This window comes from Kogia breviceps, chromosome 3 (genome assembly GCF_026419965.1).
Source record: "Kogia breviceps isolate mKogBre1 chromosome 3, mKogBre1 haplotype 1, whole genome shotgun sequence".
Taxonomy (NCBI): Eukaryota; Metazoa; Chordata; class Mammalia; order Artiodactyla; family Physeteridae; genus Kogia; species Kogia breviceps.
Genome location: NC_081312.1, coordinates 149,943,532 through 149,966,115, shown reverse-complemented (window position 1 = coordinate 149,966,115; position 22,584 = coordinate 149,943,532). Strand labels below are relative to the sequence as shown.

General features: G+C 46.0%; 1 protein-coding gene across 2 annotated transcripts in view; it reads right to left on the bottom strand.

Moving 5' to 3' along the window:
* Positions 1-2,694: 2,694 nt before the first annotated feature.
* The window catches only part of ABHD2 (abhydrolase domain containing 2, acylglycerol lipase), a 101,247-nt gene continuing 81,357 nt past the window's right edge, over positions 2,695-22,584 (bottom strand). For both annotated transcript variants that reach the window (XM_059056346.2, XM_067029875.1), the window contains 5 exons: positions 12,020-12,112; positions 9,369-9,479; positions 6,947-7,016; positions 5,375-5,459; positions 2,695-3,183 (listed from right to left, as the gene is read on the bottom strand). In XM_059056346.2, coding sequence (XP_058912329.1) covers positions 2,987-3,183; positions 5,375-5,459; positions 6,947-7,016; positions 9,369-9,479; positions 12,020-12,112 — 556 coding nt within the window. In that variant the 3' untranslated portion in view covers positions 2,695-2,986. The remainder of the gene's footprint in view (positions 3,184-5,374; positions 5,460-6,946; positions 7,017-9,368; positions 9,480-12,019; positions 12,113-22,584) is intronic.

Sequence of the window (22,584 nt, the reverse complement as noted above, 5' to 3'; positions counted from 1 at the left end):
CCTCAAGTCTGTTAAACTCCCTACTAACATAAATGCATCAAGGAGACTTGAGACCATGTTTTCAAGTCAGATAATCCTGACTTGACTGGGATCTTCATCACTGTCTTCAAACTGTTTAGAGGCCGGGAGAACAACCCGGAGAATTGTTAAAAACCTGCTTGGTTTTTAACATGTTCTTCCTGCGACAGAACTGTCTAGGTCTCTGCAATTTATATCCTTAACCTGATTTTACTGTATTTTTAACCTGATTTTAAAATATAATATTCAAATACTCTTTAAAATTCTGCCTTGTTTTAGCCCAAGAGGACCTCAGTAGCAAGAAGAGCCCTCACATTATCATCAGGAATGAACGAAAAGCAAGGAAAGCTGGAGGAAGGAAAAAGCTGACCTACATATAAAATGCTGCTCCCTTGTTTATTAGGCGAGCTCGCATCTCTGTAAATTCAATGCCTCTGTGCTCTCTTTCAGGGACAAACAAGAATTTTCCTGTAAGATAGCCACAGTTACACTCTTATTTCCATGCCTGAGAGCCTGAAGCTTGAACAGAGGCCTTCAGTTGATTTCATGTGAGCCAAAATGGAATGTAAGTGCCATTCAGAGTCACACACTAAAAAGATTTCAGCTGGGAGGCAGTCTCCACAGTCCCGTGGGGGTAAATTCCGGTTATGTGGCAACAAAAGGCTGTGCCCCGAGCCCTGCCTCTCCTCCGTGGGCCACCAGAACTGCCGTGCACACCAGGCTCCAAGGACCTCTGCCCCCATCCCTGCCAAGTGTGTAACAACAGGACTGTTTTCTCCTCCTGAATGGAGCTGGTACCTGGCCACTGCTTTGTCGGAATAGATCAAGGGATGTGACCTAAGGCAAATGAAAAGGAGCCTCTTGCTTCCTGGGATGATGATTCAACCCCATTAAGTTATTGCTTCGTTCATCTAATTTCACAAAAAAAGGTCTTGAGACATGAAGGTTGTAGCAGGATATATGACCATGAACCTTCTAGATTATAGCTGTGGTTGTTGGTTGGAGGGAAAAGTAACAGAGGGGAGAGACTAGCTTCGAAATTGAGGGGTAGATGATAAAGTGCCAATCTGTACTAAAAAGAACATGAAAAAGAAAAGCACTTGAAAAGTAACAACTTGGGGGGAAAGTCACAATGATGAATTTGGTGTGTGTGAGAAATTGTACCGAAGCAAAGTTGAGACCATAGGAGTCTCAGTCGCTTCAGATACGGCTGTTTTTGATGTTTTAAGGATGATCTGGTGATTGTCAGAAAACAACTTCTTCAGGTTACAGACATTACTGTCACATGACTTGGACCGATGCCCAAACTACATCCACCTGCGGCCATGAGGGTCTGCATCCAGGCCCTCAGGTGGCTCCCTTTACCCCTTAAACATCCACATGCAGACCCACTGTTTATATTCCTGTCTGTCCTATAGCAAAGGAGAGGAAGCTGGGACATTTTTTTTTTTTAAGTATCTAGGTCATTTCACTTGTAATTCTGTTTAGTTCCAGATAGCAACTGCTGATTTTTCAAAGTGCAGGGTTTTTAGATATTCAAGTACCACAGGATTGGAGGAAAGGAGTACTTGAAATGTAGAGTGACTTTTCATTTGAGAAGATAACACTCTGGAAAGATCTATCCAACACGCTACAAATATGAGCTATCACATTACAAAATCTGGTTTCAAAATCACACGCTCTTCAGTTGGAAAGTCCAAACTCAGATCCAACTTTTGAATTGTTTGGTATCAAAAGCCAGAGTTAGAGAGACCTGGGTTAAAAAAATAAATTATAACTGAGTGCTTTAAAAAAAAACCCACCAAAAAAACCCCTCTTTATATGAAATGAGGCACAGAAAAAAAAAAGGCAAATGATGACGTCTACATGCTTAGAATAGCTCTCAGGCTCCCCTGGAGAGGTGTTCTCTCAAACCTCAGTAAACTGAGTTTGTCATTGAACTTTAGAACTGGTAGTGATATTGGCAATCTACCTGGCCCAAGTCCCCCATTTTACAGGTGAAGAAACAGAAGTTCAAAGGGACTTTTCCAGGGTCATATAGCCAGTGAGAGGCAGAGTCAGGCATGGCCTGAAGTCTTCACCCCCAGCCCAAGCCCTTTCTGAGACATCACATAGCGATCGCACCAGGGCAGCCGTACACGACAGGCCTTGCGGCTTTGGAGGCTCCTGGGATCTAAGAGATACCTCCGACTACGAATTTCAACAACACAAACTACCGAGATGTTTCTAATTTAAAGGCTCTGCACAACCGTGCTTCTCAAATTTGCCTGGTGAGGAGAATCACCTGGGGCACTTGTCAAAAATTAGAATCCCCAGGCCCCTTCCCAGACCCACTGAAACAGCTTCTCCAAGGGGAGGGACCTGGGAGGCTGCATTTGTAACAAGCGCCCCAGGTAACTCTCATCATCAGCAACCTGCGGGAAAACTTGTCTTAGAGGACAGTGAGGGAGAAACTTGGTTTGTGACTCAAGGGAATTTTCTTTGCCACGTAGGAGGCCACAGTTTTGGCCTGGGAGGCCCAGGGCCCCAGGCTCCCAAGCTGAGCTGCATCTACAGCATTGGCTCTTTTTAGGGTCTACGTCAGGACACGTACACCACCACAAAATAACATACATCCTTCACTGCTCTTGGGGAAAAGCCTTCTGATTGGCAAAGCAAAACTGCTGTTCAGACACATTTTTAATAGCGAAACTAGGTGTAATTGGCTTGAAAGCAATCAGATGCTGACACCGGACAGGAGGGTGAAAACCCTGTCACTTGTCACCATGGCTAACAATGCAGTGGAGAAAACCAGTAACTAAGCACAAAAATAGCCTGGAGCTCCCAGGGACGGCCACCTACTTCAAGTCAGGTGTGTCTAGTGGGTGGTCCCCGTTGATGGTGTGAGGTCAGATCCAGGGAGGGAGATGGGAGACCTGAAACAGCCGGTGACCAGGGCAGCTGGACGCACCAGAGTCCGGGGGGTGCCTCACTCCAGGTCGGCCTCCACCTGCTCCGTGTCAGAGCACTGTGACTTGTTACGTTCCCACTGGCAAATGGCGTTGGCGTACTCCACCACCAGCTTATCCATCCATGTCAGGGGCTCGGGGAACAGCACGGACCCCTCAAAGAAGCCCAGGTGGCCCCCGTGCAGGGGTAGCACAAACATGACGTTCTCCCGTTTCTCTGCGGGAGAAAGGCAGTTGAGTGAGTCACTGTTCTCTGACCAGCTCCAGGGCAGGAGGTGCAAAAGCGAGCTGGCCAGGGTGGCCCAGGCTTTCCCCACAGGCGAAGGTGTCACCTAAGTGGGCATCTGATTCCTACTGCCTCGTTCACCAAAGCGGGAGGGAGATTTGGTGGGGCAGGCAAGATGGTGGGATCTAGCAGGTTTCGGAATAGCAGCTTGGCTTTGGAGTAGAATGGGTACCGCCTTAGGGGATCCTTAAAACTCTATGTGGTTCTCAAACTTGGCTGCATATTAGAATCATCTGGGTTCTTTTTTAATGACCCCTATGTTGCATCCAGACCAATGAGATTCTGATTTGAGGGTGGGGGTGGGGTAGAGTTGGGGGGTGGTAGGTGAGAGAGGGAGGACCCAGGCATTGATGTTGCTAAAACTCCCCAGCTGACTTGATTGTACAGCCAAGTACCTCCCAACTTTGCATATCCAAATCACTTGGGAGACTGCCTTAAAATGCAGATTCAGCTTTAATAGGCCTGGGGAAGGAGCTGAGATTCTGCATTTCTTTTTAAAAAAGATATTTATTTATTTATTTGGCTGCACTGGGTCTTAGTTGCGGCATGTGGGATCTTTAGTTGTGGCATGCAGGCTCTTAGTTGCAGTGTGCAGGATGTAGTTCCTCGACCAGGGATGGAACCCGGGCCCCCTGCATTGGGAACATGGAGTCTTAACCACTTCGCCACCAGGGAAGTCCCCAGATTCTGTATTTCTGACAAACTCCCGGGTGATGCCGATGCTACTGGCGGGGACCAGGCTTTGAGGAGGGATTCATAACACTTACACTCTTATCTACTAGAGAACCAGATGAATTCAATGGAGTCAATGTTTTTTCATTACAGAACTTTATTTTTCAAGGCTAAAACATAAAGCTGCAAGTTGCGTTAAAAGACGGCCAAGCTCTCAATGACACGTGCTAAACGGCCATTTGAGAATTCTTAACCTGGAGCTTGACTTTATGAGTCCACGTTTAAGTTAGTCTCGCGTGGGCTGGTAAAGCTATTACCAAAGATGTGTGCAAAATGGGCAGCCAGGTACAGTCAGGTACCACAGGGAGCATCTCTCTTCCCAGGGGGATAAGTGACAACGGGTCCCTTGCTGGATGCTCCAGGCCTCTGAGGCGCTTCCTGGCACTCACATTTCTGGCTCTGCAAGGGCTCTTTTCTTGTCTGATGCTCTTTATCCTTCCCTTTCGCTGCTATTTTGTAAGTTTCTGTGTGGCAGCATTACTGCTATGGATGTTACTTTAGATATGCAGAAGGAAACCAGCATGGCTGCTTCCTCTCACTGCAGCCCACGTGGCTGCTTTTGTGTAGGGAGCCTGTGGTTTGATAGACGGTTGACACATAGCTTTTTATCACATAATGTACCTGCAACACATGCATTCACTCTGAGCAGTGAACGGAGCTCTGTCTGGGTGTGGGTCCTTTATCTGCTTGCTATGTTATCTACTCATTAACTTGGGGTCATGAGATGAATCATAAGTACCCCTTTTCCCCCTGGTTAACATATGATATTTACAGGAGGAAACATAATCACAGAGGACTGGGAAGGGAGGAGATCAGGTACAATGCAAAGTAACTTTAGATTGTGACCCAAGTGTTTCCTTCCGTTATCCTCTTTCTAGTTTCTCCCGTAGCTCCTACCTAGCATGGTGTGAGGCCGTGCAAGCCTGAGGCAAGATAACATTCTCATGAACAACCTTCTTTGCTTTTTCAGTTGCTTATATTTTTATCCTCAAAGCAGATGGGGAGGCTGTCTGTCAGTTCTGCTACAAGAGGTAGCAGAACTGGCTTTTTTGTTTTGCTTTTCAGGTCAAATTTTAAGTCTAAATATCTCTTTAAGTCAAACTCTCAGACTTAATGGACCCACATCCCTGAGGCCATAATTTCACAGAACACCAGGGGACTCCCGGAACCTCTTGGCTATGGATATAAATGATGATCCTGTCTCTTGCACCAGGACAGAACATGAGAAGGCTCTACCCAGGCTCCAGCATAGCCCCAGAACTATCAGGCTAGAATAAATAAGAACACTGCTAAGAGATACCCTGATCGCCAGGATATGACAGCATGATGAGGGTGACATACTGTGGCAATTTGCTGAGTGGTTGAGAGAGCAGCAGGAAGGGACACTTACCTGAAAGAGATTTTGGAATGGTTAGAAGACTTTCATGCACCAAGGGGTCATCGGCTGCATTCACCAACATGAGAGGTACATAAATCTGAAACAAGAAAATAAAGCAGAATTAAATGGTCAGTTCTCTTTTTATAGAGCACATTGACCCAAGGCTCAAATACACTACCGGATATGTCTTTGAAGCGAAGGGAAGAGGGTCAGAGCTCAGTTTCCTGAACATGTGGACTAAGGACACCTCGTATTTCCTGGTGGTGGCAGGAATGATAACTGCTGCTGTGATCACAGCCCTGGCAGGCATGTGCAGGGGCCAAGCTTGGTGTCCTAGGTGGCCCACGTGCTCTGATGGAGCAAGGGTAAAGACTCTACAATACTCACTGGCAAAATATTTCTGATCGTCCGCACAGTGTCTCAGATTAGCCGTACCTTTCCGAAAAATGACTTTACAGAGTTATGTACATATTCATTCAATTTATATGGTGGGGAGGAAAAAAGGAGTGTGCTCCACTCCAGACAAAGGAGGCTTTCTAGAAGAATCTGAAGGGAGAAAACAGGAGCAGGCTGGTGGATATCGGGAAGCTCTTGGCAGCTTTGCATTCAACATCCATTTATCAAAACAGCCAGTAAGTGTCCTTTTTCATTTTAGCAGAGGTGGTGCTGATGGGGGTGCTCAGACATTACTGAACAGCCATGCCCAGGAACGTAATGACTGCTTGCCTCACCTGGAGGCCCCCGACACTGGCTCTGGACAGCTTCACGTTTCTGTAATGGCTTAAATGAAGACATGAAAAGCCTGGATGATGATGCTAAAGTAGGAGGGGTGGCCGATATGACACGAAGGCAGAAATGCCACTCACAATGGTATGCTTAAGCTGGGGGAATGGTGGACCAAACAACAGGCGGACATTGATAGGGATAAATGGGAAGTCCTGTGTTTGAGTAGAAAGAGCAATTGTTCAAAGACAGAAGGGGAGAGACTGATTTGGTGGTGGCTCAGGTAAAAAACATGGGGGTTATGATTGGCCACAAGCTTAATTTAATACAAAGTTTATTGTAGCTGCTCACACCTGCATTAATATAAGCCAGTCTACTTTGACAAAAGACATGCTCCTGTATCATTCTGATACAAAAATGCATCTATTTTACTCTGTGCTTGCCAGATCATGGCAGGAATTTTGAGTTCAGTCCTAGGCACCACACCAACAAAATACACAATGACCAAAACAGGGTCTAGGATTATAAGAAATCTACACGGACTTCCTGTGAGGAACCATGGTAGGAACCAGGAAGGATTATACAGTCAAAGGAAGACTAAGAAAAAAATGGGTGTGGCAGAGATTTTAAGGGCTTTCACCGCACTAAGGGGCAGCTCTGGGATTATTATATGGAGGACACAGTGGGGCAGAGTTTGGTTCAATAATAAACCCAAGTCAACAACTAGAGCGGTTGGAGCCAGATGCTGGGTGAGCTTCCACCAGGGAAGCTTAGGAGGGATGCTTGTTATATCACGGGTGGAGCTGGATGGGGTGATTCTAATTCTGAGATGCTGCTCCCTGAGTTGATGTGGTCACTCACCCTGTGCAGGTACCTCATGCAGCTTTCTTCCTCGTAATATTCCTTCAGGGAGTTATAGCCATGAAACTTCCTGGGACACACATACACATACACACACAAAGGAAAAAGACAAAACAACACTTGAAATAAGATTGGAATGCTGGATTGATTTTATTACTGTGCCAGTTCCCACACTAGCTCATCATATCAGTAGAATATACACAGGTACCAGAGTTAGGGGTTAAGAGCACCCAGCTTTGGCATCTGGCTTCAAATCCTGACTCTGTCACTTAACTGACTATGGACCTTAGGCAAAGGGTTTAACCTCTCTGAGCTTCTCCTCTGCAAAATGGAGCTAGGGACGGAAGCTTCTTTAACGGCACTGTGAGATTTATGACATTAAAGTGACATTTTATTAGCGCAGTGACTGGCCCAGAGTAATTACTCAGTAAGTGTTATCTGTAGTAATTATTAGCGGATGTTACATCTTTTTGAGGCAGCATAAAACCAGATGTCACTGTAGACACTAAGAAACTGCAATCCAAAGACATTTACTAGAACTTTGTTTTCAACAGAATTCTTCCTGGCAGAGTGATCAGGACCACTGTGAACTGGAATGAAATAGGCACTGGATAATAGAAATGAGACAGGGATTCAAAGTTATCGACTCTGTCCTCCATGGAGCAGTAGTCAGAGACACACTGACATCAACAAACCCTTCGGTGCTCCAGCGGGCAGGGCCTGCAGCTTTGCCCTGCCCTGTGCTCTGAGAGGTCGGCACGATTCAGCCTGGAGCTCTGACACCAGGAGACAGAGTCAACCCCAGGTCAGAGGATCTCTGGAAACCTCATTTCTTTCTGATACAGATTAAGGCCTCTGGTCTGTGAATAGCAGGGTTTTTTTTTTGTCCTGACTGGGGTCTTCAGGGTATCTCAGCTCCCCTGTGGCTGTGGATCTCTTCCACTCCCAGGCTCCTTAGACATCTCTGCCGGCGAAGGATCCTCAGGTTGGACTATTTGGGCCAAACTCGATAGGGAGGCCGCCGAGTGTAGAAATCATCTCTAGGACATTTGTCTCCATGAAATCAGCCCCTCTGAGGTCTCAGCGGGCCAGGAAGGCACTCTCGTCCTCCAGTATTACTGGTGGCGGGTTGAGGAGTAGGCTGCGCAAACTGGTTATGATCATGAAAACTGCTACTATCCAGCACTATTAAAAAAGAAGAGTTTTAGGAAGAGTTGAAGAACACTCTCTTTGGGGCTTAAAAAAACTTAGAAGATGAATGAAATTTAAGTAAGTTTGTTTTTCTTTTCTCATTAGTGTAGTGTCTGCACCACAGTAAAGTTGCACACCCCATCGTAAGTGAGGGTGGGTATAATTCATTCTCACCTTCTGAACGTGCTGGCAATTTCCCAATTTCCATTTCCTTTGAGTAACTGTTCATGGGCATATTTCAAAGTTACTTGGTGTAAGAAGGCTACTAAAATCCCATAAGGAAGGTAAATACAGATCTCATACTCTCAGGTCAATATGTGCCTATCTACTGGATGAACACTAGCTTGCTTTAGGCCACACCTGAAGGTATCAAGTGATCTCTAAATAAAAAGGATGACTTTTTCAAGAGAACGATGAGGTCAGAGATGAGCTTTACCTTTTCCAGCTAATGCTAACTTCAATCAGAAACTACTGGTGCCAGGAAAGAGGACACTGTCAGTGTGGTGACCTCAGGTGCCTGGAGAGGCCTGGAGGGGCAGCAGGGAAAGGGCAACCGAGTGAAGTGGGCAGGGTTTGCATATTACACTCAGAGGAGAGTCTTTACGCCCCTAAAGGAAGACGTTCTGTCCGTTTTTCTTGCAACACACAGCTCTCTCGGTCTAGTTTTGGTTTTTCTACTTTTGATAGAGACATAGGCAGGTACAAGAAATATTTTCCTTCTCCTTTTACTCCATTGCCACATGCAGTTTATATGACACCTGATCCCTGACCTGGGGTTGAGGATTGTGGACAACTAGGGCACGCATACCCCAGCTCCCCAGTTCAAGCTCAGTTGGCCATGCAGGAATGTAGAACGAGTAGTCAGAGCCTCTTCCTATTTCTTTTTCTTTTTTTTTTTTTTTTTTTACATTTTTTGGCAGTGCCATGCCATGTGGCATGTGGGATCCTACTTTCCCAACCAGGGATCTAACCCGCGCCCCCTGCATTTGAAGCGCTGAGTCCTAACCACTGGACCGCCAGGGATGTCCCCTTCCTATTTTTTTTTTTTTTTAAGAGACATTAGAAATTCGGATTTCTCTGTGAAATCTTCAGTTTTTAAACAGTGGACATTAAAAAAAACCCAACAAAACCAAAACCCTTAACACTAAAGTGGGCAGAGGAAACCCCTGGTGCTGGGCAGCAATGGCCTGCTACCTCCTGCCTGGCACCCTGCCCCAGAGCATGGGCACACCTCATCACATTGTCGTCGATCTGCATCAGGGATGTGGCTGTGTAGAGGCGGCTCAAGTCTGTGTCCTCCAGGCTCTGAGGTTTCTTAACATGGTCTCCAAAAAGAGCTTGCCTACAATGAGACAAGAAGCAAACAGAATGAAAAGCAGATGATAAACCAAATCATCACACTGTACAATGAAATATCTTACAATTTTGTCAATCATACCTCAGTAAAGCTGAAAAAAAATTTTTTTTTAAAGCACACGATAAACAGCCACAGCCGAGCCTACTTCCTTGCCCAGAGGCAAGCCAGGAGAGGGTCTCTGACATAGCGTCTGCGGGTAACTTAGAAATAAATCCCTTCAGCCTTCAGAATGTCCCAGAGGATGCGCTTGCACTGTTGACTTTTGAATAACTGAAGAAGGATCAATAGCAAGACCTTATTTTCCTTGCCCCTGTCTAAGGGGCAGCTAGACAAACTGAAGATTGTGTTTGAGCCTAAGTGACTATTACAAAACTGGCCCTGCAGAGAGGTCTCAGGATGGGCTCTGTGGCCTGCGGTGGGCTGTCAGCCAAACAGTGGGGGGCCTTAGTTAAAGTTGTGGAGGCCCCATCTTTACACTGGTGTTGACACTGCCCCCTTTAGCAGAACCCCTTTCTCTTTATGGGCTCTTTGTGTCACTTAACAAGGAAGATAATGGTTAACCCATTCAGCATTTGGGCAAATCAACAGCCCTTCAATATGTTAGCTAAAAAGCTAACGTATACTCAGAAGAGTATTTCCAGTAAGAAAATGATCCATCTGGAGAGGATGACAACAAAGGCAGAGATCAAAATGTGCACATTTACACGTCCATTCCCAGCAAGGGCTCTCACTCACACAGCTGAAGGAAGACTGAGTTTGCTTTGAGGTTTGGCCCTACAGTGGGAAAAATTCATTACGGAAACTAAATGCTCTGGTATCCATTCACAACCTCTTCCAAAGAAGAGGAACAGATTTCTTAAACATTTTTTTGTCAAAAGAGTATTAGGAAGATTATATACTTAAAGGATAGAATTCACAATTTAAAGTGTATCCCAATAAAACTAGAGAAAAATTTTAAAAAAGAAAAGACAATGCTGATAGAGAAAAAAAATTATAATAAAGTGTCCCTAAAATTTCTAGGTGTTTGGCTTTCTGTGGTAAATTAAAAAAATGTAAATACACCGAGAGCACATCCAGAGGACTCTGCCAGTTCGTTAAGAACTACATGATGGACCTTTTGGACTAAATGATTAATGGCAAGACTGGGCCCTGTAGCAAAACAAATGTTCCCTGGGAGGAAGGAGTTCACTTTCCATTGCAGAGGTGTGGGAAGACAGAGAGAGGACTTGGACTTGGTGTCTGATGGCCTGGTTTCACCCCTGCTGGAACCTCAGCAAATCCCTGGATCCATCCAAACCTCAGCTGAGCCACACCCGAATCAGGGCCCAGCACACAACTGGCGCTCACACACCACGATCTGAGCAGAAACTCAGCCAGCCCGGGGGACATAAGTCTCCCTGTGCCTTCCACCCACCCAACACCAGGGCCTGGGGATGTGCCTGGCAGCCTGAGGGGCCTGCGAGCACCAGTCCTGCCTAGGCGCCATGTGAACCCCACCCACAGGAAGCCCAATCTGGGGTGCTTGGCTGGCCGGGTGGGCAGTACATTTTTTTTTAATCACTGAAAAAAACAGGATAAGAAACTGATCATTCAGTCGGGTTGCTTTTCCTAGGATGGCATCAAAACCCCCCTAAAATTGTACTTTTAGAGTGCCCAATATGTACCAGGCTCTGGGGGAATCAAAACATGCCCGAGCCCTCCAGTGCTTTCCAGTTTAGTTCATGACGCAGGATTCACACTGTGGAGGCAGCAGAAAAACGACTTGTGCGGGGAGGAGCTAGCTTCACAGAGGCAGATACCCGAGATGGACCTAAAAGGATGGGCTGGGTTTGGACAAGCAGAGATGAGGGGAAGGGGGTCCTCAGCAAGGGCATAAGTGGTGTGGGAGAGGCCAGAGGGCACATGGGCCTCTGAGTGGCTTGGTCCAGCTGGAGAGGGAGGGAGGCATGGGGGAGGAGGGAGAGCCAATATCACTAACAATAATGACAACGATGAAATCATCACTAATATTTCTTGAGTGCTACTGAAGACCAGGCGCTGCTCTAAGCACTTTGTCAGGGGCTAACCCACCAAAGGATTCTGAGCAGGAGACGGGCAGGCAGAGCATGGAGAGTGTGGACACCACGCTTGGCATCAGCGGCTGGACTCCTGTCACGCTGCTGCTTGGTCAGAACCCCAAGAGCCAGCAGAGAACGATTCTGGATCCCCAAGCACAAAAGCATCCTAAGGAGAAAAGCTCCCCAACAATGACAAGCCACCCTCAGGATTGCCCGCATTTGGGACAGAATGGTGTGGAAACGGTTTCTCTTTCTTCTTGGACTTTTTGAAAATTATGGAAGCAGAAAGCGATTTGGTGAATTTGGTAGCTTGGGACAAGTTTGTTTCTAACCAAGTCACAAGACAGGCAGCAGACAATGTGTACCACCCCTGCCTTTTTTTTTTTCCTGGAGAAAGAGGAATTTTGGCTTTTAGTGAAATAAGCTCAGAAAGGAACTGTCTCCCAAGGGATAGGGAAGGCACTGCACCTGTGCGAGAGGATGATCTTCTTCATGTTGTCGGCCATGAGGAAGTTGTAGAAGCGCCGGCACTGATCCCACTGCATGAAGGTTTCCTGGGCCCTGGAAGAACCACAAGTGGCAGTGAGAGGGACTGCGTCCTGGGGAGGAGAGGATGGGGCTGGCGAGGGCAGGAGGCAGAGCTCTTGCCGCTGAAGAGCACCGGTTCCCTATGCTGGAACGTGCGCTTGGATGCGTGGTCCTCAAACTACCTGTAGAGACACCAGAACAGCTGAACGTTGCTGAACATGAGGCCCCAGCCAGAAAGCTCTCTGGGGCCACAGGCTGTGTTGCTGACACTCCTAACCCCCTCCTTCCATCACCTTGGCCTTCTCTTCGTCACAGGACCTCCTTCAATTGTCATTTGAACACGTTTGCTACTCAGCTTCCTACCCTGCAAGCATGTTTTTCTGGCTTAATAACAGGAGTGTGTAAAGGGAGGGAGCGTGTGGAGAAAATAAGTGCACAGCAAAACCTGAAAACACTTACACGTGGAATCTAAAAAATACAACAAACTAGTGAATAAAACACAAAAGAAGCAGACTCACAGAGTAAACTAGTGGTTATCAGTGGGGAGAGGGAAGTGGGGAGGGGCCGTGGGGGGAAAGGGTTATTATGGGAGTGTATGAAATCATGTGTGTGAAACTTCTTTTTTTTAAATTTATTTATTTATTCATTCATTTTTGGCTGTGTTGGGTCTTCATTTCTATGCGTGGGCTTTCTCTAGTAGCGGCAAGCGAGGGCTACTCTCTGGTTGTGGTGCTCGGGCTTCTCACTGCGGTGGCTTCTCTCGCAGTGGACACGGGCTCTAGGGTTTGCAGGCTTCAGTAGTTGTGGCTCATGAGCTCTAGAGCCCAGGCTCAGTAGTTATGGCACATGGGCTTAGTTGCTCTGCGGCATGTGGGTACTTCCCGGACCAGGACTTGAACCTGTGTCCCTTGCATTGGCAGGCGGATTCTTTTTTTTTTTTTTTTTTGCGGTATGCGGGCCTCTCACTGTTGTGGCCTCTCCCGTTGCAGAGCACAGGCTCCGGACGCGCAGGCCCAGCGGCCATGGCTCACGGGCTTAGTTGCTCCGCGGCATGTGGGATCTTCCCGGACCAGGGCACGAACCCGTGTCTCCTGCATCGGCAGGCGGATTCTCAACCACTGCGCCACCAGGGAAGCCCTGGCAGGCGGATTCTTAACCACTGCGCCACCAGGGAATTCCCATGTGTGAAACTTTTAAAAACGGTAAAGCACTATAGAATTTAAAGAATCATTCAATAACAGTTTAAAAAATGGGAAGGGAAAAAAAACACCACTTGTTGCCACTTGCGAGGGAAAGGAAAATCATATATTTTGAGCTTTCTTTTGATTAGCCTTAGCATATTCAAGGGGCAAGGAACGGAAGAAGTAGCGAGGCCATCAGCCGCTTCTAGGCCCAGCTGCTGGGGCTGGTCCTGAGTCTTTTTTCCTCTAGAGCTAGTATGTGATTGGCACAGCAAGGCCCACCGACGTGTGGGGTCACCAGGCAGGCAACACCCCTGCTGCCAGATCAGGAGACCACGGGCTCAGAGACGTCAAGTGACCCGCCCTGGGTCACACTGGAATGGTCATGTATGGCTGAGTCTAAGCCAGGCCTGCCTGGCTCCAGCACGTGTGTTCCACCACCATCACCCTGTCCCTCCTCTACTTGCCTCTGTGGCCAGATTTCCTCACCCATGTGTCAGGTGAACAAACACCGATGTTGTCATTCCCAGGCTGCCGCTCAGCCCTCCCCACTTCGTGCTTTCTTCCCTCGGGGCTTGTGAACCCAGACACAGCTGCCATGGAGGCCACGCTAACCTTCATTTTGCAGATTTCTGAGTCTTGAGGCCTGATTCCACCCTGGGAATGAGTCTGGGTGTCACTATTCCCATACAGAATCCATTGCCCTCATCTCCCAGATGGCCAGAGAGGGGACTCTTGAGAGAGGGTGGTACATAGGTTTTTTTTTTTTTTTAAATCCAGGGAGTTACAAAAGTAATTTCCCCAAAACTGCCACACTTCAATTTTGGAATAACAAACATCTCCCATAACATCGCGGTTAAACAATTAGAGCTGGCGGGAAGTTAAAAGTGAAAGGGTTTGTGGATTTAACGGCTTATGACGTGCTCATAAAAGATGGGCTAAAGTTCACAGTGAAGACTAATACTGCCTTCAAAGGTCAAAAGGTCATTCTATAAATGCACGGGTTTTTTGTGGGGGGCTCCCCGAACACTGTAGGAGCAGAAAGGACAGGCCAGATCACCATGGGCAGGGTCCCAGCTAAGGCAGGACTGTGGACACTTGCCTCTTGGTCTGAATGAGGAGGGGGGTCACCCAATCTGTGACCCACAGCCTGCTGCTAGGGCGGGTCTCCCTCCTCTGACCTTCGACCCAAGCTGTCCCTCTTCAGAAAGCCTATGGTCTCAAAATCCCAGCTTTCTCTTGCTCTCATCCTTTTCTCCCTTTGCTGACCTTCTAACTGCTTTTGTTAGTATCTCCTTCATATTAGAGGGACTGTGGAGGTTGGGAAGGGAGGGGGCACTGACCATAAATTTAAGCTATGAGAAGATGCTCCAGCGCTGCAGATTCCTTGATTGAATCACCCCAGAGGTGCCACTCACTGAAAGGCTCTGGGAATACACGGGGGCCCCGGGCTCAAGGAGGGACTGGGATAAGGTTGCTGGGACCAATGTTTTACCCAGTCAACGCTGGCCAACATTGATTCCTCATATCTTCGGTTTACCACTCAGTATATTTAAGGGATGTCTTTCACCACCTCTGAATATAAAATTAAGGGATTGAAACTTAATTTTATATTAGTTTTAAGAAAACATAATCAAGACCAACATATTATAAAAAACATTCATTTCATATATCTAAAAAAAGACCTCATTTCTTCAATACCACCACCACTGACAAACTGAAAAGAAATAAAAGAGAGGGGGATCCTACAGACTAAAAGCAACTGAAGAGACAAATCAATAAATGCAATGTGTGGACATTATGGGGATCCTGATTCAAACAAACCGACTGTTAAAAAAACTTCCATGAGACAATCAAGGAAATCTGAACACCGACTAGAAATGGGATGATATCAGGAATTATTAATTTTTTGGTGTGATAATGGTATTGTGATTATGTTTAAGAAAAAGTCCTTAGAGGCTTTTAGTGCCACTTAGTGAAATATTTACAAATGATATGACATAATGTCTGGGATTTGCTTGGAAATAATCCAGTTTACGGGGGCGTGGTACGTGGATGAGGTGCAGAGGAAACAAGAGTGGCCAAGAGTTAAGCATAGTTGAAGCTGGTGGTGGGTACACAGGGGTTCAATATCCTATTGAATATTAATATTCAATTAATATTGAATAATTATATTCAATATTAATAATATATAATTAATTAATAATTAATATTCAATTAATCAATATCCTATTCAATATCCTATTGCTTTTATTTTGTATGTGTCTAAAATGTTCCATAACAATGAAGAAGAAGGAGGAGGAGAAGAAAGAGAAAATAGAAAATCTTTTGGATTATGGGCTACTGAAAATTATTTACCCTGCTGAGGAAAGTCAAAGATCAAAGTCAGTTTTAACTTTTAACCCTGTGCCTCAACAACCATTTTCAGGGATGGCAAAAGACCAGCAGGTGGTCTGGGACCATTCTATACATGGCCCATCAAGAACCTCACTCTTGCAGCTCCCACTGAAGCCAAACTCCAATTTCTCTGTCATGTTTTTGCAGTGAAAGCAGGAGGCAGAACCAGGCTAGAGGGGCAGGCGAGCCCAGGGCTTGGGGCTGGTGATGGGATGAAGGTCTAACAAGATGTCCAGGCCACCTGGCAGGCAAGAGTTAGAGCAGAGACTTGAACTAAGGCCCATCTGACCCCACTGGGTAGTTCACCAAACTGCAGAAGCCACTTCACCTCTGCAAGCCTCAGTTTCCTTACCTGTCAAATCAGGAGGTTGAACTAGAGAAGCAGTTTTCACACCCAGATTGCTCTGTGGCTGAGGTAGGTAGACAGTTCTATCACAGGCCTGACAGAGGCCACCCTGGGGGCCTTGGTGTTGCTTTCATTGCTTCTGTTAATGGTGGATGGACTTTTGCAGACAGTGGTGCATGTTGTGAGTGGGGAGCCAGTCAACCAGTGGTGTTAAGAATGGGTCTGAATTCTGGCCTCAGTTGAAGAGACCTGAGGGATGGGCAGGCTCCTGGGCATGCATATCATGAGAATGAAGAGAATGTCTACCTGGAAACCAGATGACTCAGTCAAGAAGGTTTAAAGAGAATGGTGGTGGTGGTACGGGAAGAACACTCAGATGAGACTGTAACATAGGGTACCATGGTGGACAGACTTCAAGTACGACAGGGTGATAAGCATAGTGGTGTCATGAGAACAGATGGGAAAGAACGGGGAGGGAGAGATGACATTTACAGCCTCAGATACCGGTATGCCAATGGGAAGAGAACGCACAGGTGAACTCAACTCGGCACAGTCATAAGATATGAGAGGTATCAGCGAGACTTGCTGAGATGAGATAAGGATTGGAAGGAACCCTGTGATGGACACTGTGTAGCTATTCAAAATAAGGTAGAGAAGGAGAAGCAGAAAAGTGCTATATAACAAGAAAACACAGACCAAGGTGGAAAAACATGTGGGGAATGTTTGGGTGAGATCTGACACGTCACATGGAAGAAATGAATTTTCATTTTTTGTTGCTAAATGGGCACCCAAACCAGGGGACTTCAGCTCTCTAGACACTGAAAGAATCCCTTACTTGGCCACACAGCAGAATATCCAAGTTGTTGACTTGCCTCTAAATAGCTATGTTCTCCAGAAGAGAGAAGGGATGGCAGGAAGTGCTCCCAGGCTGAGCCAGATACTGGCCCACCAGGAGAAACTAGCTGAGGACACAGCAGAGGTGTGTGGAACCTGGGAGGACGCAGCTAGGTCATAATTACAGGGAGGAAAGCCTTTGTATAATCCAAAGTGAACCCTTGTTGGAAGGAAGGCAGGTTTCATAGACTTCAGAAAGAACGAGATGACTCCAAAAGGGATGATGCCTCCCGAGAGTTGCAAAGCCCTCAAAAATGATTCTGTCATTGAGATGGCAAATGAGAAAAGACAGTACCCCAAAACACTAGTAAGGCTTCACTGGGAGTCTTATTCCAGAATGACATGTATGGATTTTTAAAGAACTTTATCCATCCATCTACCTATCTATTAAGAATACCAATAAAGTTCTTTTAAAATGCTGTTATTTCTAATCAATGTAACATTAATAAGATATTATCCGTACTGGTTTCCCAGCCATCTGCTGGTGAGAGATTTCTCTCTGCAGGGTTAAAAGAATTTTAAAAGGTGATGTGGAAGGAGATGGATATTTTCTTTTCTTTTTTTTTTTTTTGGCTGTGATGCACAGCTTGCGGGATCTTAGTTCCCTGAGACCAGGGATTGAACCCGAGCCCCCTGCAATGGACGTGTGGAGTCCTAACCACTGGACAGCCAGGGAAGTCCCAGGAGATGGATTTTTAAATCACTTAGAAGAGGGTCCCAACAAAACAGGGGTCTGTAATTATGTTCAGAACAATCAATTAGGCAAGGAAGAGCTGAGACAACTGCTTTATGCTCCTGGGCTACTGCTCAGAGAAAGCTCAACTTTTCCAACTCATACTTTGCAAAGTGAGTGGACAAGGCATCCATTAAAAGGAATTAAAGTCGGAAGAGAATGAACTGGGGGAAGAATGCATCTAACACCCAAAGAAATTCAAATCTCCTAGCACATGTAAATTTCATCTCAGAGTGCTGGGAGACTGTGAGAACACCACACAGCTTTGCTGTGGTCTTTGAGAAAAAATATGGAGGATGAGAATGAGAGACAGGTTCTATATGTCTGGGGTGGGCAAGCATGACTCTCACATTCCAAAAAGGGGCACCACAAATTAAGATTGGTGAGGAATTTCTTAAATATGGTCCTAGGCAATATTAAAAAATACCTTGAAAGTAATATGCCAATGAAACCTTAAAGTACACTAAGTATTTTCCCAGAATGCTACCACACCAATATAACCAATTTTTATTTGCGAAGGGAGGGGGTTCCCCTCCAGGCTTTGCCAATGTGCAATCATTAAAAAATTTTTTTAAATTGTGGTAAAAAACACATATTATAAATTTTACCATCTTAACCCTTTTTAAGTGCATAGTTCAGAAATCTTAAGCATATTCACACTGTCATATAACAGATCTCCAGAACTTTTTCATCTTGCAAATCTGAAACGCTATACCCAGTTAAATGACAACTCCCCATTTCTCTCTCCCTACAATCATATTTTTACAGAGTTACCTTCCCCCCTACATTTAATATACACAGTTTGCCATTTTATATATTTTCTTAATTTTAAAAAATACAAGCAGCCTTCTTTTCTACTGAGTGGGTCTATCATAGCTTACAGCTATCCCTCATGCTAGACACGTGGGTTATTTCTAACTTGGCCCTACAAGAGTCATACTGCAGTGGGGCAAAACTAGGATGAGCCTTGAACAGTGTGGCCTCTGGGAGGAAGATGGTGGCACCTCTGTGCCCAAGACACTCAGCAGAAGGTTCTGGGCTGGCAGCTGGTTGCCCTTCAGGGGAAGGGCTGACCTGTGGAGCAGTCATTACCTCCAGCTAGTTCAGCTTGAGACTGCAAGCAAAAGAAAAGCTCTCCGAACCCTACTAGGGACTGGGCCAGAACTCTTCACACCTGCCTGGCTGGGCTTTGTGGCAGGACGGGGCAGGGAATCCAGACAAGGGTAGGGATGGCCACCCACCAACCCCCTTTCTTCCTTATCAGAATATTTTCCCTTAGGATGCACTTTTACAGGAATGGGATTAATGGGTCAAAGGGCATATCATACACCCTCATTTTTCTGATTACAAAAATTAACAATGAAAAGTAAACAAAAATCCCCAAGGACAAAACATTTGGTTAGCTTCATAACCCAGTGGTGGCAAAGTTAAGCTGTTTCTTTTTTTTTTTTTTTTTTTTTTTTGTGGTACGTGGGCCTCTCACTGTTGTGGCCTCTCCCGTTGCGGAGCACAGGCTCCGGACGCACAGGCTCAGCGGCCATGGCTCACGGGCCCAGCCGCTCCGCGGCATGTGGGATCTTCCCAGACCAGGACACGAACCCGTGTCCCCTGCATCGGCAGGCGGACTCTTAACCACTGCGCCACCAGGGAAGCCCCTAAGCTGTTTCTTAAGGTTGGAATTCTGTCCATGGAGTTTTGTCTAAACTCAGCAGATTTTCCTCCTTTGCTCGGCTCTGTTAAAAAAAATTACTGAGTATTAAAATTATTTTACAGCTCGACTGTGAACACAGGTTTGATGAAGGTACAGCTCTGCAGAGGGACTTTATGAATGATAATGCTTGCTTTTGTCATAAACTCATCCGTAGTCTGGAGTTTGCCCATTTGCAAAAGAGAGAATATATGCATAATTTGGCAGGAAAAGTGGGGCCTGGCTCTTCCTTGTGACAGGAAGGCCCTCCTAAAAATGCTGGGACGTTAAAGTGGCTACGAGTTAGTGGTGCTCAAGTACTCACTTAGCCAGAAACATACCACATTTAGGGAGATCTGATGGTTCCTCCACTGCCCTGTAAGGGGCCTCTGACCCCACCTCACCTCCTTCCAAAAATCCCTCCCCACTGACTCCCCACTTGACTGAGGTCTTCCTTGGCACCCATATGCCTAGCGTGTCACCATTAGTGACACTTATTTGTTGGTTTGCTGCTGTGTAAACATCATTCTATTGCTATTAAGCAGATACAGACTATCTCTTACACCCAAACTGCAACAGAATGCTTGGATTTAATCATATTATTATTGGCGGATTCTTCAATGCAAGATTGTTGAGGGCTTCCTCAGCAATGATGACTTGATTTTACCTGAAATGAGACCACAAAAGCTTCCCTTCCCTTTTCTTTAAGCTCCACGAGGGTGGGGAATTTGTTGGCCTTTTTCCCGGTTGTGTCCTATTACCTAGAAGGGTGTCTTGCTGAATGAATCAAAGAATCAATGAATGAATTAATCGCGGGTAATCTTTTGGCATCACTACTTCTCCCTCTTGCATTTCTGTCTGGTTGCTATTCACTGGATGAATTTATAATCAAGGTCTTCATGATAGCTTCAAATGATTAATTACACCAGAGAGTTAGGCTGAGTCTGACCACACACATTTCCAGGGCTAGTTAGTTGGCTGCTGTTTATCTTGAGGCAACATGTTAAGTCAGCTGGATACCATGTAGTTTTGGGACATCTGTTTCCCTCCTTCACTGGTTCAGCACCTCATCAAAGGTGAGCTACTTTAGCAGCAGCTAGACTGCTCTAACTACAGCAAGCAGGCGCTGGCTTCTGAGCCTAGAACTGGCTCTGGCTAGTGGGGAGGTGCACTATAGGGATGAGAAGCCAGAGGAGGGGATGGATCACTGACAAACGGTTGTGTAGACTCAACGAGGAGGGATTTACCGGAAGCATGAACTCCTGTGTGGCCCCTGCAGAGGCAGACGAGCCCTCCCAGCTCCACCTTGGCATATAGGAAGCATGGCTGCCATCATCCCAGTGCTGAAAAGGCTCATTGCCCTCAAGCCTTGGCAGGAAAAAGAAGGTTATGCTTGTTTAAAGTAAGCCACTGTCATTTAGCGAGTAGATCTCATTAAACTGTTGGGGGGACCTGAACTCATTAAAATGTTGGGGGTACACATAGGGCGATGGTGTCTCCTTGACCTGCTGCCAGGTCCTGTGTGTAGGGCCACAGGATCTTAGCCTTAGCATTAGTTCTCTGTGCTCTAGAGGATAAAGTTGCCTGTTTCTCTCCTCTTTGTAGGAGGCTGATGTGACAATGATTATGAGTATCAAGATCTTTGAGGTCTCAAAGAGAAGTGGTGTAGACCACGCCTGCAAAATGTTTAGCACCTCACAGATGTTGGTCAGTTTCTTAGCTTAAACCTTTGCCTTAGTTTGAACGCCGTGGATGGGCAGAAGCGTGAGTCGTGTGCTTGGCCAACAGCAGATGGCGCTGTTGCAGCAAAATGAAATCAGGCTGTTACTGAAGAGTGCGCGTTGGAAAAAAAAATGAAAACAAACTCGTCCTACATCCTCCTGCTTGTCAAATCCAGGGCTCTCTGAACACGAAGTCATTGTTCACAGTAATTTGACAGCCCTTGGTTTAGGAGGGGACTTCAGCGATTCTGATTTTTACAGATGCTAGAAGCCTTGCCAAAAACTGGACCACGTGTCAGGTGACAAGGGCTTCCTGCCAGGCCCTGCTCCCTCGGATCCTGTGGCGGGCCCTTTGCTCATTGCTCTAATATTCCAGTCACTGGGCAGGATGGGACTTCGGTTAACTCTGGTTACATAATGGCTAAGAAATGGGAGTTGAGAAAAAAAAAAAAAAAAGAAAAGAAAAGAATTGGGAGTTGAATATTTTTAGCCAAGCCAAAATAAAGAAACATGTCCTGGCTCACCAGAGTGTAGAGAGGAGTGAAGGGGAGGATTCCTATCAGGAGGATGAGGGGACTAACCTAGTCCTGCAATATTAGAGCTGCAGAGACCGCTGAGGTCCCCAGGCCCAATGACTGCTAAACGTGGCTAAATCTCAGGAGTCACCTGTGAAATGTGTCCAAACGCAGATTCCTGGCCCTGTGCCACAGATGCATGAATCAGGATCTCCAGGGCTGGGGCCCAAGAAAATGAGTTTATTTCTAACATGATCCTCCAAGTGATTCTTAATGAAGTGAGGCAGTCACTGGTTCGCTAGATTGGTCTTTGTCATCCACTGATCTAGTCCACTTCTCATTTTACAATGAATAATGATGATAATTAACAGTTACTGACTTAACTTTCTACATGCCTGGCACTGTTGCAAGTACTTCATGCCCATTAACTCATTTGACCCTCACAATGGCGCCATGGAGTAGGTACCATTTATTATTACCGTCATCTCCATATTGCAGGTGAGGACAACTGGAACCTAGGCCCTGGCGCTGGAACTCAGGAAAGGTTCCAGCAGGGATGTCTTTCATGTCTATTTTTGGGTACATTTAAATTCTCCGTTTTTGCCAGCTTTAAGGCTCAGGCAGAGGCTGAATTCTGAGCCTGCATTTGACCTTTGGATGTGTTGACTTCACATTCCAGTAACAGATATTTTTAGAAATAACGTAGCCCCTTTTCTATTAGAAAATGACAAGATAGGTTTAAACTACACCATGAGAGATACAGGTGAGGCAAAAAGGAAGGATTCATTTATTAACTATAAGGACTCTTCGGCATTAGACTGGATCAATCAGGGAGTTTTGTGTTTGTTTTTACTTTTTTGTGTGATTTTGGATTTCAAGAGTTCTTTAATAACTGGTCATACCCATTGGTAATACAAAAGACATTATCATGAGCAGTGAGTACAGGAAAAAATGTGAGTGCATTTAAAGAGTCTGGAAAGATGTGTGAGTGTGGTGTGTATGACTCTGTGTGTGTGTGTGTGTGTGTGTGT